Genomic DNA, 18,518 nt, shown 5'->3' with positions numbered 1-18,518 from the left:
CTCCTGAGGATGGAGCCTACATGTGCCCTTGACTAGAATTGGATCCCGGTCACCTCAGTTGCAGGATGATGTTCTTGCCACTGAGGCAAAACAGCTAGGACCACTTTGTTATTTTTCATTGTTTTTAATATTTGCACATAGTTTCTACAGGAATTATGAGTTTTTATGAATGCAGTTAACACCACCAAGATGACGGAAAACATTCCATCAATTCAAAACAACACAATCGTGGTGGCTGTTTATATGGATGTTAGAGGTTCTTTTAAACCTTTACCTTTTTTCTTTTCTTATTTAAATGTGTTTTTTTATTGATTTCAGAGAGGAAGTGAAAAGGAGAAATCAAAACTTCAATAACTAGAGACAATCATTGATTGGCTGACTCCTGCACGCCCCCTACTGAGGATCAAGTCTGCAAGCCAGGCTTGTGTCCCGACTGGGAATCAAACTATGACTACTGGTTCATAGGTCAACACTCAAACCACTGAGCCATACCACCCAGACCAAACTGTTACCTTTTCCAGAATGAGATGTAGTGGATCACCATGTTGTCTTCACCCTGGCCAGGTAGCTCAGTTGGTTACAGCATCATTCCAACATGACAAGGTAGCAGGTTAAATCTCAGGTCACACACAAAAATCAACCAATGAATGTAGAAATAAGTAGAACAGAGTACTGTTTTTCCCTCTCTCTATCAATTATTTAAAAAACAAAACATAAAAGAACGCTAAAGCTCAGTGGTTCTCAACCTTCCTAATGCTGCAACACTTTAATACATTTCCTCATGTTGTGCTGACCCCCAATTTCAATGTTACAAATTGAACATAATTAAAGCATAGTGATTAATCACAAAAACAATATGTCATTATATTTGTTTTCTGATGGTCTTAAGTGACCCCTGTGAAAGGGTCATTTGACCCCCAAAGGGATCGCAAGCCACAGGGTGAGAACCACTGCTCTAGCTTGTTTGGCTGTGTTTAGCGAGTAGGCCTGTGCATTGAATGGTCCCAGGTTCGATTTGGTTTAAGGGCACATGCCCGGGTTGCAGGCTTGATCCCCAGTAGGGGGCGTGTAGGAGGCAGCCGATCAATGATTCTCTCTCATCGTTCATGTTTCTATCTCTCTCACCCTCTCCCTTCCTTTCTGAAATCAATAAAAATATATTTAAAATTAAAAAGTAAAAGGAAGTCATACTCTATCACTAAGAACAGTTTCTCTGGAAAAGAGACTCTGACTTTGTTTTCCTGCTTGGTTTGTATTCTTTGACAATATTCCTAAATTTATGAACTTCAGTTGATTCATAAAGGAGATAAATATTCAAGGAGTAAATGATTAGAAATTATAGATATATCACTTTTCGGAAATGCATACAATACCCTCTAGGAAATATTTCAGTATTTAGATAACAAGAAAGGCAAAAGCTGTTCCAGACACTTGGTTAAAGGCCTTGCACTCCCTGCCAGGCCTAGATATATGTTGTGGAAAAGAAAAGGTCACACATGTCCATCATCAAACAGAGCTACTCCATGACCACGATGAATCAAGACAGAAGCAAAGGCATTCATGTCTGTATACCTGATGAAAGAGAACAGGTTTCCAAAGAATAAAAATAACAAAACTCCCCTTTCTTCACTAATATTTTTGTTTCCTACAATTCAAGGTTAGCATGACTTTATTTTTTCCTGCCGTTTAAATAAAAATTAGCCTCACCACCCAATGTAGAAATAAGTTCATTTCCTCACAGAATCCAATGCAGAAAAATGTCTGGCTTCCCTCAATAGCAAATAAATGATCTATCACAGGCAAAATACAACAACAAACCCTTTCGGTGTGCTGTTACTGTCACACCCTACAGCTATTTATGGTTTGTGGTCATTGTTATTATTCGTATTCATTCCATTCCATGTCTCTTTTAGCACAGATATGATTTTGTTGGTATTTGGCTGGAAGGGACAGAAAAAACATGATTGAATTTTTTAATATTTTGAACGAATAAGAAAGCAGTCTGTGTCAAATAAGTATAAAAAAGTTTTAATTTCCCTGAGAAAACATGTCTGAATTTATACACACATAATTGTGACTCAGATTATATGATTAATGGAAAAGATAACATGTTGATCTGAAAATACATAATTACAATGGGATAGTTAAAGATGTCCTCAGGAAACAATAAAATGGAACAGCTATTAGCATAAGAGTGATTGGCAAACAGTTCATATTTCCTTAAAAAGTACAGAAGCATTGATTAGAGAGAAAAAATGCAAGTAATTTTAATCATATACAACACAAGATAACTGAAAACATTGAGATTAGGCTCAGCTTTGCATGACACCCCACATCAGTCTGCCTGCAATGAGGAAAGTGCCGATCCTCACATGGAAGGACTGGCTCAGAGCCCTCACTGCAAGGGTGGTACAAGAACAAACTGTCATGGGGCTCCTTGGCACTGCACCACTGCAGCTGTCACAGTGAGATCTGAATCCCATTAGTAGTAGTATCAATAGGACGATATGATTACTAGTCAAATTAGACCTCAAGCAAATGTAATCTAGAGAACAGTGCGTACCCTTCAGAATACAGGCTCAACTATGACAGTCTACATTTGTTGTCTGGTGGACACCTATGGCTTTGCAGGAAAAGCCAACCTATGCTGGATTTTTAATATTGAATTCTGAACAACTGTAAAGCTTACACCGGACATCAAAGGAAGTAAAGCAGTGGCTGGCAGTTTTGAGGATACTCCTGGCTGGTAGGGTAAAGAGTGAGAAAAACAAACTACAATATTCTCTTCTTAATGTGAACCCCATGGAAAATTCCCAGCCAAAAGCAACACAAAAACCAACCATGAAAATAATTCACATGGGACTCTATAGTGAACTGTAAGCACGAATATATGGCGAATACTTATTATTTAAAATAAGTGAATTTCAAGTGCAATTGAAAAATTAAAAAAGAATACATATGTGTGTAGGGCTTATTCATTCAAAACCTGCCAGGTCACATTACTGGGTAGCTGGGTTGATCCTTGGTCAGGCACATGGAAGACGTTTCTCTTGCACATCGTGGTTTCTTTCTACTACTCTCTCGCCCTTCCTCACTTCAAAAAAGCAATTTAAAAAAAACTAACAAACAAATAATGAGTATCGATAATGAATATGTCAAAAATTTATAGATCTTTTTTAATGCTGTGAGTTTTGGGAAGTATATGACTTTATTTGTAACAGTCTTATTTATATGCAGCAGTCAGTTACACTAATAGGATTTCTTTTAAGTGCAATTTTCAAGGTATTTTGAATTATTTGTTAAAATTTTAAAGTTTGTTTTCATTGTGAAATATAAAGTGTACATTCTCACATGGTAGTGTAAGGATACTAGTGGCCCGGTGAATGAAATTCGTGCATATTAAAAGAAAATTAGAGGAAATATTTTAATACTAGAGGCCCGGTGCATGAAATTTGTGCACTGGGGGCGGGGGTCCCTCAGCCCAGTCTGCACCCTCTCCAATCTGGGACCCCTCAAGGGCAGTCAGACATCACTCTCATAATCCAGGACTGCTGACCCCCAACCACTTGCCTGCCTGCCTTCCAGATTGCCCCTAACTGCTTCTGCCTGCCAGCCTGATCACCACCTAACAAATCCCCTGCGAGCCTGATCAATGCCTAACTGCTCCCCTGTCAGCCAAATTGCCTCTAATTGTCCTCCAGTGTTGTTCAGTCACCCCTAACTGCCATCCACTGCATGCCCAACTGCCCTCCCCTTCAGGCATGGTCCCTCCCAACTGCCCCCCCCTGCTGGCCTGATTGCCCAAAACTGCCCTCCCCTGGAGGCCATCTTGTGTCCACGTGGGGCGGCCATCTTGTGTATTAGAGTGATGGTCAATTTGCATATTACTCTTTTAATACATAGGATTGCTATTTGCCCTTTCTCTATAATAGAAGTGTCAGAGATGAAAGAAAATTAGTAAAAAGTGTATGAAAATCTCCTTCCTGTCAGAGTCTGTGTTGGGCTGCGGGACCCAGAGTCAAGTCCCCGCCCACTTGCACACACCTTAAAATTACAAGAGACCCAGACCCGGCTGGCTGCACCCCTGTCAAGCCCCAGAGGGGAGGGAGCGCAGCCTCAGGTGCCCCATCAAGCCCTGCCAGGCGGTGGGGGCAGCCACAGGCTCCCCGGCCCCAAGGAGGGGAGCGCGAACTCAGGTCCCCTGGCCTGGCTTCAGGTTTTTCAGACCTGGCGTGAGCACGTGACAGCCACTTGAATATTAGCTCTTTATTATATAGGATGAGGCAACATGAAAGTTTTCCTACAATTTTACATTCAATAAATTCCACCACTTTGTTATTTTCATGACCTTTGCAAGTAAAATGGACAGCTGAAGGCATTCCCACCTTCTCTATATGAATACACTATTTTTCCAGGTGTATTCTCACATGTCCAAGAAAGGCTCTGCGATGTACCTTATGTTCACACACTTAATCTTGGGTGTGAGTCCCTTCATGATTTTGTAAAGAACTAGAATACCAAACGCTCTTCTATAATCTTTACATGACAGGGCTTCTCTTAGTGAGTTCCTTCATGCTTTACAATAAAATGGAAGAAATCAATACTTTCTAACCCTCTTAGATTTCTAGGGTCCATCCCCAATATGAATGGATTATATGATGGCACAGCTGAGAGATAAATGAAGGTTCTTTGCTATTCTTTACATCAAGAGTGTTTATCAACACATTTTGTTTTCACATGTCTGTAAAAACTAGTTGGAACCTGAGAGTTTTACCATTTTCCTTGCATTGATATGGTTCTCTCCACTATGTGAATTTTTGTAAATTTGAAAGGATCTGGGATGACTATAGGCTTTCCCACATTGCTTGCATTCATAGGGTTTCTTCCCAGTATACATTTCATATCTAAGAGAAAAGAAATATTTGACAAAAAGGTTTAATTCATTCCTTATTCATGAGGCTGCTTTCCATCATGACTTGTCTTCCAAAATGTGTGACACAATGGAAAGTTTTCCCACATTGCTTACATTCCTAAGATTTTCCCCCAGTATGTGTTCTTCCATGCTTTCGAAGACTTGGGAGAAACTGAAACCTTCACCACATTCCTTACATTCATAGAGCTTTTCTCCACTGTGTGTGCTTTCATGCCTGGGCATGTACAGGAGCCAACCAATTGATGTTTCTCTCTCACATCAATATTGCTCTTTGTCTTTCTCTTGGACTTTCACTGTCTAGATGGAAAAATATCCTAAGGAGAATATATATATATATTGGATTATCAAAGGCTTTTTTACAATCTTTACAGGATAGGGCTTATTTTCAGTGGGCATTCTTTCATTCCTTCTGAATCTCTCCACTATGAGTATTTAGGTATATTTCAGGAAACTGGGTGAATAAAGGCTTTCCACATTGCTTACATTCATAGGGTTTTTCCTCATTATAAATTCTTTCATGACATTGGAGGGTAGTTGTATAAGAGAAAGCTTTACCACAATGATTACATTCATAAGGTTTTTCACCAGTATGAGTACTTTCATGAAGTCGGAGGTGATATAAATCATGGAATGTTTTACCACATTCCTTACATACATGAGGGTTCATTACATTATGACTTCTTTTATGTTTTCCAAGAGAGCTGAGAGAACTGAAGGCTTTCCCACATTGCTTACATTCATAGGGTTTTTCCTTTTTATGAGTTCTTTCATGACATTGGAGGGAAGTTGGATAAGAGAAAGCTTTACCACAATGGTTACATTCATAGGGTTTTTCCCCAGTATGCATTCTTTCATGAATTCTAAGGAAAGAAGGATAAAGAAAAGTTTTACCACATTCCTTACATTCATGAGGCTTCTTTCCGTCATGATTTCTTTTATGTGTTGCAAGAGAACTGGGAGAACTGAAAGCTTTCCCACATTGCTTACATTCATATAATTTCTCCCCAGTATGCATCCTTTCATGATTTCTAAGATATTTGGAATATCGAAAAGCTTTCCCACATTGCTTACATTCATAGGGTTTCTCCACAGTATGAATTTTTTCATGATTTCTAAGATATTTGTAACATCTGAAAGCTTTCCCACATTGCTTACATTCATAGGATTTCTCCACAATATGTATTTTTTCATGAGTTCTAAGTGATTTGGAAAAACTAAAAGTCTTACCACATTGCTGACATTCATAGGGTTTTTCCCCAGTATGAGTTCTTTCATGACGTTGGAGGGAAGTTAAATTAGAGAAAGTTTTGCAACAATGCTTACATTTATAGGGTTTTTCTCCAGTATGCATTCTTTCATGACGTTGGAAGGCACCGAGAGCAAAGAAAGCTTTCCCACATTGCTTACATGCATGGGGTTTTTCCTTATTATGAGTCCTTTCATGAATTCGGAGGGAAGATGGATAAGAGAAAGCTTTACCACAATGCTTACATTCATAACGTTTTTCCCCAGTATGAATACTTTCATGAAATCGGAGGAAATATCGATCATAGAATGTTTTACCACATTCCTTACATTCATGAGGCTTCTTTCCATCATGACTTCTTTTATGTTTTCCAAGAGAGCTGGGAGAAATGAAGGCTTTCCCACATTCCTTACATTGATAGGGTTTTTCCCCAGTATGCATTCTTTCGTGATATTGAAGGGAAGTTGAATAAGAGAAAACTTTACCACAAACCTTACATTTATAGGGTTTTTCCCCAGTATGAGATCTTTCATGATCTTGGAGAGAAGATTGATAATAGAAACCTTTTCTACAATGCTTACATTCATAGCGATTTTCCTGAGTATGAGTTCTTTCATGACGTTGGAGGGCAGAGAGAAAATAGAAAGCTTTGTCACAATGCTTACATTCATAAGGTTTTTCCCCAGTATGAGTTCTTTCATGATTTCTAAGGGAAGAGGGATGATGGAATGTTTTACCACATTCTTTACATTCGTGAGGCTTCTTTCCATCATGAATTCTTTTATGATATCCAAGAGAGCTGTACAAACTAAAGATTTTCCCACATTGCTTACATTTATAGGGTTTCTCCTCAGTATGCATTCTTTCATGATTTCGAAGAGAAGTAGAAAATATGAAAGCTTTCCCACATTGCTTACATTCATGGGGCTTTTCTCCACATTGTGTCCGTTGATGCTCTCGATAAGACTTTGGACAACTGAAGGCTTTTCCACATTGCTTACAACCATAGGGTTTTTCCCCCGTATGAGTTCTTTTATGATTTTGGAGGGAAGTTGGATAAGAGAAAACTTTACCACAAAGCTTACATTCATATGGTTTTTCCCCAGTATGCATTCTTTGATGAATTATAAGGGCATAGTGACGACGGAATGTTTTACCACATTCCTTACATTCATGAGGCTTCTTTCCAGCATAACTTCTTTTATATTTTTCAAGAGAGCTGAGCCAAGTGAAGATGTTCCCACATTCATGAGGTTTCTCACCAGTATTTGTTCTTTCCTGATTTCTAAGAGAAGTGGAACTTAAAGCTTTTCCAGATTTCTGACATTGATAGTGCTTTTCTGCAGTGTGTGTTCTTTCATTATCTCCGGAGTACCTGGGAGAACTGAAATCTTTGCCACATTGCTTACTTTGATGTGGTTTCTCTCCGGTATGAGTGTTTTTGTGAAGTTTAAAGGCAATGAGACGACTAAAGCTTTTCCCACATTGCGTACACTCATATGGATTCCCAGCAATATGTGTTCTTTCATAATTTCTAAGGGAAGTTGAATACTGGAAAGCTTTCCCACTGGGGCTGCCTTCATTGCTTCTAATATGTTGATGATGCTTAAAAGTTTTCTCAGTTTCCTTACATTTATAAGGGTTTTCTTCATATTCCTGACACAGGTACAGTTTGGGTCCAATATGAGAGCTCAGGTGGTTATTCAACGATAAATAATGCATGAATATTTGCCTACACCTGGATTTAGGTTGTTTCATTTCAGTAGGAGTTTCCTTCTTTTCATTATGATTTGGAATCTGGCTGAAGTTTTCACTGCATTGACTACCATCCTTCCTTGTACAGAGTCTCACTACCATATGACTGCTGTAAAAATCAGAAACATATTATTAATACTATGTTAATAATTTAATACGTATTATTAGCATGATAATGACATTTTTAACCATTTTCAAAGAAAGGTCGGGGTTTCTGAACATTCCAATTTTTGAAAGTGGATATCCTGAAACCTCTGAAATAGGCTGGATCACAGATATTATGAAAACACTTATATTGATTAATGGTACTGATGTATATTTTTTCCAAGTGCAATTATTTTTATGCATTAAACATGTAGGCCATATTTCAGAAAAAAACATTTGGATGAGATAATTCTAAGAACCAATATATTTAAAACTGGACTGATACAATTGGATTACCTGTTTTTCTTTCGTGGACCGGGCCCATTTGGCTCAGTGGTTCAGGATAGAGCCATGCACCAGGGGCTTTCCGGTTCATTTCCCTAAAAGTGAACACGTTCAGACTGCAGACTTATTAAACCCAGTATGGGGCATGCAGGAGACAGTCAATTGATTTTTATATCTCTCCCTCTGACCTCCATACTCTAAAATCAATAAAAACATACTTTTGCACCACCAGAGAGGCTCACTGACCTCTGAACCAGGTGGTCATAGTTCAATTTCTGGTCAGGGAACATGTCTGGTTCTTCTTTTTTTTTTTTTTTTTTTAATATATTTTATTGATTTTTTACAGAGAGGAAGGAAGAGGGACAGAGAGTTTGAAACATCAATGAGAGAGAAATATCAATCAGCTGCCTCCTGCACACTCCCTACTGGGGATGTACCTGCAACCAAGGTACATGCCCTTGACCGGAATTGAACCTGGGACCCTTCTATCCGCAGGCTGATGCTCTATCCACTGAGCCAAACCAGTCAGGGCCATGCTCCTGGTTCTTGATTCTGAATGTGGGGCATGCAGGAGGCAGCTATCAATAATTCTCTCATCATTGATGTTTCTTTGTCATTCTCCCTCTTCCTACCTCTCTGAAGTAAATTTTAAAAAATTAAACATACAAATAAATAAAATAAATATGTAAAAATATATTAAACACACACACACACACACACACACACACACACACACAGATGCTCTTAATGCTTTTTCATGTCAATGCAACTCACCTAAAATTCATCCCATGATTTTCATATTGATCTTCACTGTCATGGTCGTCACACTGTTCTTGTAAATCACATGCTAAAAAAACCATTATAAACTATTAAAGAATATAAAAACTGGTTAGATTTTAAGTACACAATGAGCTGTGATCATTCCTAGTTTGAGCACCAATGTCTTCTTTTCCATATTTCAGTTCTTGAAACAGCATTGATGAGCAAGCAACACTAGTTTTCTTTTTTTTTAAAATATATTTTATTGCTTTTTTACAGAGAGGAAGAGATAGGGATAGAGAGTTAGAAACATTGATGAGCTCCTTCCTGCACCCCTCCTACTGGAGATGTACCCACAACCAAGGTACATGCCCTTGACCTGAATTGAACCTGGGACCTTTCAGTCCACAGGCCGATGATGCTCTATCCATTGAGCCAAATGAGTCAGGGCTAGTTTTCTAATTGAATAAATAAGTACCAAGTTGTTGCAGGCCAGAGTCGCTCTGTGATTGATGGTCAACCTATGAACCAGTAAAACCAGGAGGTCACAGGTCAATTCCCAGTAGGAACGGTTTGAAGGCTAGATCCTCAGTGTGAGGCGCGCACAAAGTACCCAATCACTGATTCTCTCTCATCATTGACTTTTCTCTCATTCTCTCCCTCAAATTTCTCTTTAAAATCAATAAAAATATATTTAAAAAAATAATTTATGATACCTACCTACTGATGCCAAGTTCCAGAAGGTTTCCAGCATCACATCTGTGTAGAGTTTCTTCTGGGTGGGATCCAGGAAAGCCCACTCCTCCATGGTGAACTCCACATTAACATCCTCAAAGGCCACTGAGTCCTAGAACATCCCACATATGCATATAGGAATATGGGTAAGATAGACAGAACTGGGAACCTATACATAATTCATAGCAAGTTCACATAGGACACATGGTCACCAATATTTAGTGTATCATTTGATTGTAAGACTATTATTAATTTGCCACATTCACATCCTCAAGAACACATGGAATTTATGGATATGATTTTACCGTGATCACTTCAAGTCTTCATTGCTCTCTAATGTCAGTCTTCATCTCAGTGATAAGGTGCTCAGCTGGATTCAGTACAAGGTTCTGACCTAATTTCACAACCCTAACCCACCTTGAACAACTTCTATGTTAATACATTAAAATACTTCTATTTAAAGCCCAATGATTCCTTTAGAGAAAACTCATCTCTATTATAACCACCTTTTGATGCAGCTGTCCATGGAACATACTGTCATGTCTGCATAAAGTTTTAGTGACTGTGAATACAATAAAGGCCTCGTAGCTTGCTCTTCTATACTCATCTCCAAACAGGAGAGACCAGGAGGTGTGTGAAAATACAACTTGGAACAAAATGTACTTGGCCATATTGTCCTGAAGTACTCCAGATTATGAGAAGTCGTCAGAAACACCTGAATGAATGAAAATATTCTTGTGGAGGAGTATGAATGATCATTTCTTTTTATATTATTTGTTAGTAACTCAGTTTGACCTTCTTTTGCCTCTCTCATTTCATGGAGATAGGATGTTAGAGTTAGAGCTCAGTCATGAGCAAGACAGGACAACTTAGCTCACTACAAAAGTCCTCTACTCATGAGCCTGAGGGTTACTTCATACTGGTTTTTAGGACACATAAACACGTATATTGAAATCATAAGATTACACTCAAAAGAAGTCTTTCTGGCAGAATTGTGACACTATAACCGAAGCCTAGACCAGTGATGGTGAACCTATGACACCCGTGTCAGAGGTGATACGCGAACTCATTTATTTGGTTGATTTTTCTTTGTTAAATGGCATTTAAATATATAAAATAAATATCAAAAATATAAATCTTTGTTTTACATTTGTGTGCAGCCTGGGGCGGTGGGGCAGGGCAGTGCACTCCGCCGCCCGCCCCAGTGAGGGATCTGGGCCTGCCATCTGCCACCCGGGGAGCGGGCCTAAGCCAGGAGGTGGTTATCTCCCAAGGGGTCCCAGACTGTGAGAGGCACAGGTAGGGCTGAGGGACCCCCCCCGCAGTGCACAAATTTTTGTGCTCGGGGCCTCTAGTATACACACACACACACACACACACACACACACATTTGAGAGAGGAAAGGAGAGGGAGACAGAAACATCCGTGATGAGGGAATCATTGATTGGCTGCCTCCTGCATGCCTCCTACTGGGGATCAAGCCTGCAACTCTGGCATGTGCCGTGACCTGAATGGATCAGTGACCTCCTGCTTCGTAGGTTGACACTCACCCAGTGAACAACTCTGCCGGGAAGTATCAATATTTCTCTCTCTTTTTTTCCTACCTGGTACATTCAATCAATGGACATTTTCATTCTCAGGGAAACAAGAGTGAAAGGGCTTCCCTAGGTGATGCATAAAGGCTCTGAAGGAAAGAAACACATCCACTGGAGTCAGCTCAGATGAGCAGCCTGCTTCCCACAAGACAGAAGGAAATCCACTTTCAAAAGGTTCCACATCCTAGATTATCCCAGCTGAGACAGAACCCATGGAGCAGAGGAGGGACACCTGAGCAGCCAACCCAGGAATGAAGTCTGGGAGCTCCAATACCTCCTCTCCCTGGGGAATAATGGAAATGTAGTGGGCAGTTAGACAGACATGAGCAGAGCAAGGAGAATGGGCCAGAGGCAGAAGGTCATGCCCAGCAACAGACAACTGTAGGCTGGGACCTCATCCCCAGGGTAACCTTTCATCCCGTAACATATTGCTGGTCATGCAGTTTGGATCCCCAGACCTTTTCCCCCTAGAAATAACCTCTAGGCAACACTTCTATTTTAGCTGCAGGCCCAGAAAAGCAGCAAAACCAGAAAAGTGATGCCAGGGCTGACCTCAGGACCAGTTGCATTGAATGATGACCTGGGCCTTGGTCATAACCAATCGATCAGTGGAAACCCAAACCATGAAGGGGCACACCTGGAAAGCTGCTGAATATTCTGAGATTTTCCCTGGGACCTCCCTTAAAATCTCTACCCTAAAGCCTTAGGACAGAGAACCCAGCTGGCTCTCCTTCCTGGGAGCATGTCCCAACCTCTCTTCACCCTTCCATTCCTCCAGGCATGTAACAGCTACCTTTCTCACTTCTAAGAGCCAAGGGCCCTTCCATTACCTCTATAACTTGTTCCTTCTATGAATTTCCATTCCTTGAAGAATTTCTTCTTCTATCTCTGTTATATCCCAAATGAATGTTCTCTTATAGTTTGAGTCTTGGCTCTGAATTCATTCCCAGCCAGAATTCAAGCACTTATGTTGCTGAACCCAGATCCAGTCCAACCCCATGGGTCTAAGGTGCTGCTCCCACCATGCCTCCGCCAACAGACATGCTCCCTCTCTCAGGCTTCATCTCAGTGACGGGGTGCTCACCTGGATTCAGTGTAAGGTTCTGACCTAAAGGAACTCCCAATTTCACAGTCCCTAACCCAGGACACACACACCTGACTTTCCCTGATTTTCTCAATGTGCACCCACACCCTGGATGCAAAACTTCAACCGATGCCTAGAATCAGGCCCAGGGGGGCCACAACTAAAACCTCAGAAGGGTCATCACCCTCTCCCACAGGTGCACTTGCTTCCCCAGCTTTCCAGGGCTGTAGCTTCTCTCACTGTATAGGCTCCTTACATAGTGGGTGATCAGTGGGCCTTCAAGTACTTCCGTTGGCAGGCTCAAGGGCGTGGGGGGCTTCTTTAGCTTAAAGCACCTGGCCTCAGATCTCTGCTCCCCCCTGACGTTGCTCTGGGCCACCATTGATGTTTCAAGCGACACAAGGCCAGTATTGGAATAATCAGTAAACTTGCTTAAACTCAGTGTTCATGTGTAAAGAAGGTATTAAAATGGTAAGGCACTTTGCTACCTCAATAAGAAATTCCACAAGTATCTATTATTGCATTTAAAAAGATGCTTATTAATTATTGTTCCCATGGAAAGAATTTCTTTTATAAACTATTAATCATACTTCAACACCTCCAGTCTAAGCTCTAAAAATCCATTTGACTCACTCAAAATAATAGACCTTAAAATATTTCTACCCACACTGGGAGAAAACAGGCCAAACAATAATTTAATACATGCAATCTATATATATAAAACCCTAATATGCAAATAGACCAAACGGCAGAACAACCATACAACTGAAAAACCAGTAGCTATGATGAGCCGCTGACCACCAAGGGGCGGGGGCACCATCAGCACATGGGAGTGGTGGCGACAGGAGCAGAGCTGCTGGCAGACAGGGGATGGGGGGCTGTGGAGGGAGGGGCTGGGTGGGGGTGCAGAGTATAGGCCGAGACCCACCCCTGTGCCCACAGAAGCCTCGTGGCCCACAGTTCCTGTCAAGGTGCACAAATTCGTTCACTGGGCCCCTAGTGTAACAATAAAATACTTTATTTCTCTGAGAAGCACTTGTGTCAGGAATACTTGCTTTGATGCAAATTAAGTGGTTATTAGCTACCTGGAAATACACACATACAAAATACACTTTTTAAAGACAGCAATTCATTGACTATGGGAAAATACTAAACAATTCAAATTTTGAGTCTGTTCTATTACAAAAGGGGACGACGGGTGCACAATGAATCACTTGTGTAAAGTCACATCACCAAAAGCAAAACTTAACACATTGCAGGCGGATCATGAGCATTCTGGTGTTTTCTTATGACACAGTGTTTTACATACTAGTAAATGTTAAAGGCATGCCTTAAAATTAAAAGCCCATTGCATTTTGAAGTTATTTATTACATGTTCTTACAAGCTAATATCTTTTGAAAATATGATACTTTGTAAAACATTTTTTGTACTCATTCAATAGAAACTTACCTGACCACTGGGTAAAGCTAGCAATAAAATTACTGGTCCACAATGTGTTAATACAGTCATGAGCCACATAAACTATGGTCAACAACGAACCTCATATAGGATGGTAGTCCCATAAGAGTATAATGGATTTGGCTTAAAAAGCAAATTACCTAGGAATATATTTAACCAAGGAGATAAAAGACCTGTATTTAGAAAATTAGAAGACAGTGAATAAAGAAATTGAAGAAGATACAAATAAATGGAAGCAAATACCATACTCCTAAATAAGAAGAATTAACATCATTAAAACGTCCATACAACCCAAGGTGATCTATACATCCAGTGCAGTTCCTATCAACATACCAATGACGTTTTTCCCAGGACTAGAACAAGTAATCCAACATTTCGTATGAATCCACAAAAGACGCTAAATAGCCATAGCTATCCTGACGAAGAAGAAAAAAGTCAGAGATACCATATTACCTGATATCAAACTATACTAAAAACTATAGTAATCAAACCAGCATGGTACCAACATCAAAACAGACATATAGACCAAGGGAAGAGAACAGAGAGCCCACAAATACATCCACACTTATATGTTAATATATGACAAAGGAGATAAGTGCATACAATAAAATAAAGACAGTCTATTTAATAAAGGTGTTAGGAAAATGTGTGGAAAAAAAATGAAACCTAGACCTCGTTCTTACAAGAATTAACTCAAGTGGATTAAAGACTTAAATGTAAAACTACTACAGTAAAATCTCTCTTTTTTTTTTTAAATATACTTTATTGATTTTTTACAGAGAGGAAGGGAGAGAGATAGAGAGAGTTAGAAACATCGATGAGAGAGAAACATCGACCAGCTGCCTCCTGCACATCTCCCACCGGGGATGTGCCCGCAACCCAGGCACATCCCCTTGACCGGAATCGAACCCGGGACCCTTCAGTCCGCAGGCCTACGCTCTATCCACCGAGCCAAACCGGTTTCGGCTACAGTAAAATCTCTTAATATTTCTCTTAATATTTTTATGACATGTCCCCTTGAGCAAGGCAAACAAATGAAAAAATAAACCACTAAAACCACCTCAAACTAAAAAGATTTTGCTGGGCAAAGGAAACCGTCCACAAAATGAAAAGACATCCTATAGAATGGGAAAACATATTCAGCAATGATACACTTGATAAGGGGTTAATATCCAAAACTTATAAAGAATTCACACAAGTCAACACCAACAAAACAAACAATCCAATTAAAAAAGACCTGAACAGTTACATCTCAAAAAAGGACGTACATTACAGATGGCCAACAGACATATGAAAAGATATTCAGTGTCACTATTAACCAGAGAAATACAAATTAAAACTACAATTGTTTCCATTGGTTGGAGCATCATTACCAAAAGGGTGCAGTTTCAATTAGGGTCTGGGCACATACCTTGGTTGTGGGTTCGATCCCCAGTTGATGGTCTGGGAGGCACCTGATAAGTTTCTTTCTCTCTTTCTTTCAAATCAATAAACAAATCCTTGGTTGAAGATTACAAGGAAAAAACAAAATGAGCTATCAACTCATACCTGTCAGAATGGCTATCATCAATAAATCAACAAACAACAAGTGCTGCTGAGGATGTGGAGAAAAGGGAACCTTCATGCACTATAGGTGAAAATGAAGATTGGTGAAGCTACTATGAAAAACAGTATGAAGGTTCCTCAAAAAATTAAAAATGGAACTGCCTTATGACTCAGCAATTCCACTTCTGGGTAAATACCCAAAAAGACCCAAAAAAACTAATTCAAAAGAATATATGTGGGAGAAACCAAGATGGCGGCATAGGTAAACACCAGAGATTGCTGCCTCGCACAACCACTTGAAAAATACAACTAAAAGACAGAACGGACATCATCCAGAACCACAGGAAGGCTGGCTGAGTGGAAATCTACAACTAGAAGGAAAGAGAAAAGCATACGGAGACTCAGAGGAGGTGCGGTGCGGAAGTAAAATACAGAGGTGCGGAGGTGCATGCGGAGAGGGCTGGCGGCTGAGGGCGCGGTTGTCTTTTTCAATCAGGAGGGAGTCTCGGGCTCTGAGCTCCAGTTCCGGGCGAGTCTCTGGGGATCCAGACTCACACGGGAGAAACGGGACTGTCTGGCATCGGTCGGAACCCGAGGACAGCTTTCTCTCGGAGGCACATGCAGCGATTGCCGGGGCCTCTGAGGACAGGACTGAGAGCAGCCATACTGCTGGCTCACTCGGCCTGCCCTGTTGATCCCCTGGGACCACGCCCCGCCCAAGCCCTGCAAGGAGGCTTTTGCATATGAAAGGCCCGGCCCTTTGCAATCTGAAAATTACTTAACAAACTGCAGCTGCCTCAACGCCCCAGGGCAACTTGCATTGCTTTACAGCTGGCTTCTGCTGGATAGCCTCAGGAAGAAGCTAGATTAGCACCTCCTTAGATCCAAGAGCCAGTGTACGCAGTGGTCAGAGTGGAACCATCCAATTACAACTCCGCAGATCCATAAGGGACACACTCAGGGGGCAGACTCAGTGAGCACCAAAGCCCCACTGAAGCAAATCTTGCCCCAGAAGGGTGTCTTCAGCACAGAAGTTCTCCCACCGTAGACACAGTTGATTCTCACAGCCAATTGGCCTGGAGGTCAATCCCTCCCAGTGTTACCTACAACAATCAAGGCTTAACTACAACAAGACTGTGCACAAAGCCCACAAAGGGGTGCACCAAGAGTGTCCACCTCAGGTAATTGGGGAGGCTGAGCCACTGGGCCCTATAGGACACTTAGCACAGAAAGCCACTCTATCGACACAGCGAAGCATAAAAAATGCCGAGACAAAGAAACAGGACACAAATGACAGAAATGGAGGAAAGCAAACGACTGGATATAGAGTTCAAAACCACACTTTTAAGGTTTTTCAAGAATTTTCTAGAAACCGCCGATAAATGTAGTGAGATCCTCAAGAAATCTAGTGAGACCCTCAATGTTGTGATAAAGGACCAACTAGAAATTAAGCATACACTGACAGAAATAAAGAATATTATACAGACTCCCAACAGCAGACCAGAGGACGCAAGAATCAAGTCAAAGATTTGAAATACGAAGAAGCAAAAAACACCCAACCGGAAAAGCAAAATGAAAAAAGAATCCAAAAGTACGAAAATAGTGTAAGGAGCCTCTGGGACAGCTTCAAGCGTACCAACATCCGAATTATAGGGGTGCCAGAAGATGAGAGAGAGCAAGATATTGAAAACCTATTTGAAGAAATAATGACAGAAAACTTCCCCTACCTGGTGAAAGAAATAGACTTACAAGTTCAGGAAGCACAGAGAAGCCCAAACAAAAGGAATCCAAAGAGGATCACACCAAGTCACATCATAGTTAAAATGCCAAGGTCAAAAGACAAAGAGAGAATCTTAAAAGCTGCAAGAGAAAGACAGTCAATTACCTACAAGGGAGTACCCATACGACTGTCAGCTGATTTCTCAACAGAAACTTTGCAGGCCAGAAGGGAGTGGCAAGAAATATTCAAAGTGCTGAATACCAAGAACCTACAACCAAGATTACTTTATCCAGCAAAGCTATCATTCAGAATTGGTCAGATAAAGAGCTTCACAGATAAGGAAAAGCTAAAGGAGTTCATCACCACCAAACCAGTATTATATGAAATGCTGAAAGGTATCCTTTAAGAAGAGGAAGAAGAAGAAAAAGGTAAAGATACAAATTATGAACAACAAATACACATCCATCAATAAGTGAATCAAAAAATTAAGTGAATAAATAATCTGATGAACAGAATGAACTGGTGATTATAATAGAATCAGGGACATAGAAAGGGAATGGACTGACTATTCTTTGGGGGGAAAGGGTGTGGGGGATGCGGGAAGAGACTGGACAAAAATCGTGCACCTATGGATGAGGACAGTGGGTGGGGAGTGAGGGCGGAGGGTGAGGTGGGAACTGGGAGGAGGGGAGTCATGGGGGGAAAAAGAGGAACAAATGTAATAATTTGAACAATAAAGATTTAATTTAAAAAAATTAAAATTAAAAAGAAAAAGAATATATGTTCATTGCAGCGTTATTTACAATAGCCAATATATGGAAGCAACCCAAGTGCCTATCAATAGACAAGTAGATAAAGAAGAATATTACTTGGCCACAATAAATAATGAAACCTTACCTGTTGCAATAGCATGGATGGAATTAGAAGTTTAACACAGTGAAATAAGTCAGAGAGAAAGACAATTACCATTTGATTCCACTTACATGTGAAATCTAAAGAAATAAATCAATGAATAAACAAAATAGAAATACTCTAGAGATCAGACTGGTGGTTGGTTGCCAAAGGGGAAAAGGTTTGGTGGGTGGGTGAAATGGTTAAGAAGTACAAATTGGGGTGATTAAAAATGGCAGCAGAGTAAGATGATATTTCACGGACATGCTCCTGGAAACAAACTGCAAGTACAACTAATATTCAGAAAAACTTCCTAAATAATCAATGGAAGATTTGCTGCAGAGAACCCTGATACCCAAGGACTGAA

General features: G+C 40.4%; 1 protein-coding gene across 4 annotated transcripts in view; it reads right to left on the bottom strand.

The window, feature by feature from the left end:
• Positions 1-4,762: 4,762 nt before the first annotated feature.
• The window catches only part of LOC102428950 (zinc finger protein 14-like), a 98,701-nt gene continuing 84,945 nt past the window's right edge, over positions 4,763-18,518 (bottom strand). For 2 of the 4 annotated variants that reach the window (XM_023744412.1, XM_023744414.1), the window contains 2 exons: positions 9,138-9,210; positions 4,763-8,043 (listed from right to left, as the gene is read on the bottom strand). In XM_023744412.1, the coding sequence (XP_023600180.1) occupies positions 5,334-8,043; positions 9,138-9,210 (2,783 nt within the window). In that variant the 3' untranslated portion in view covers positions 4,763-5,333. Of the gene's footprint in view, positions 8,044-8,375; positions 8,459-9,137; positions 9,211-9,842; positions 9,970-18,518 lie in introns of those variants that run through there. The other 2 variants (XM_023744415.1, XM_014445520.2) reach the window with 2 other exon arrangements.

Source organism: Myotis lucifugus, unplaced genomic scaffold, assembly GCF_000147115.1.
Source record: "Myotis lucifugus unplaced genomic scaffold, Myoluc2.0 scaffold_462, whole genome shotgun sequence".
NCBI lineage: Eukaryota > Metazoa > Chordata > Mammalia > Chiroptera > Vespertilionidae > Myotis > Myotis lucifugus.
This window is presented reverse-complemented; position numbering and strand designations above follow the sequence as displayed.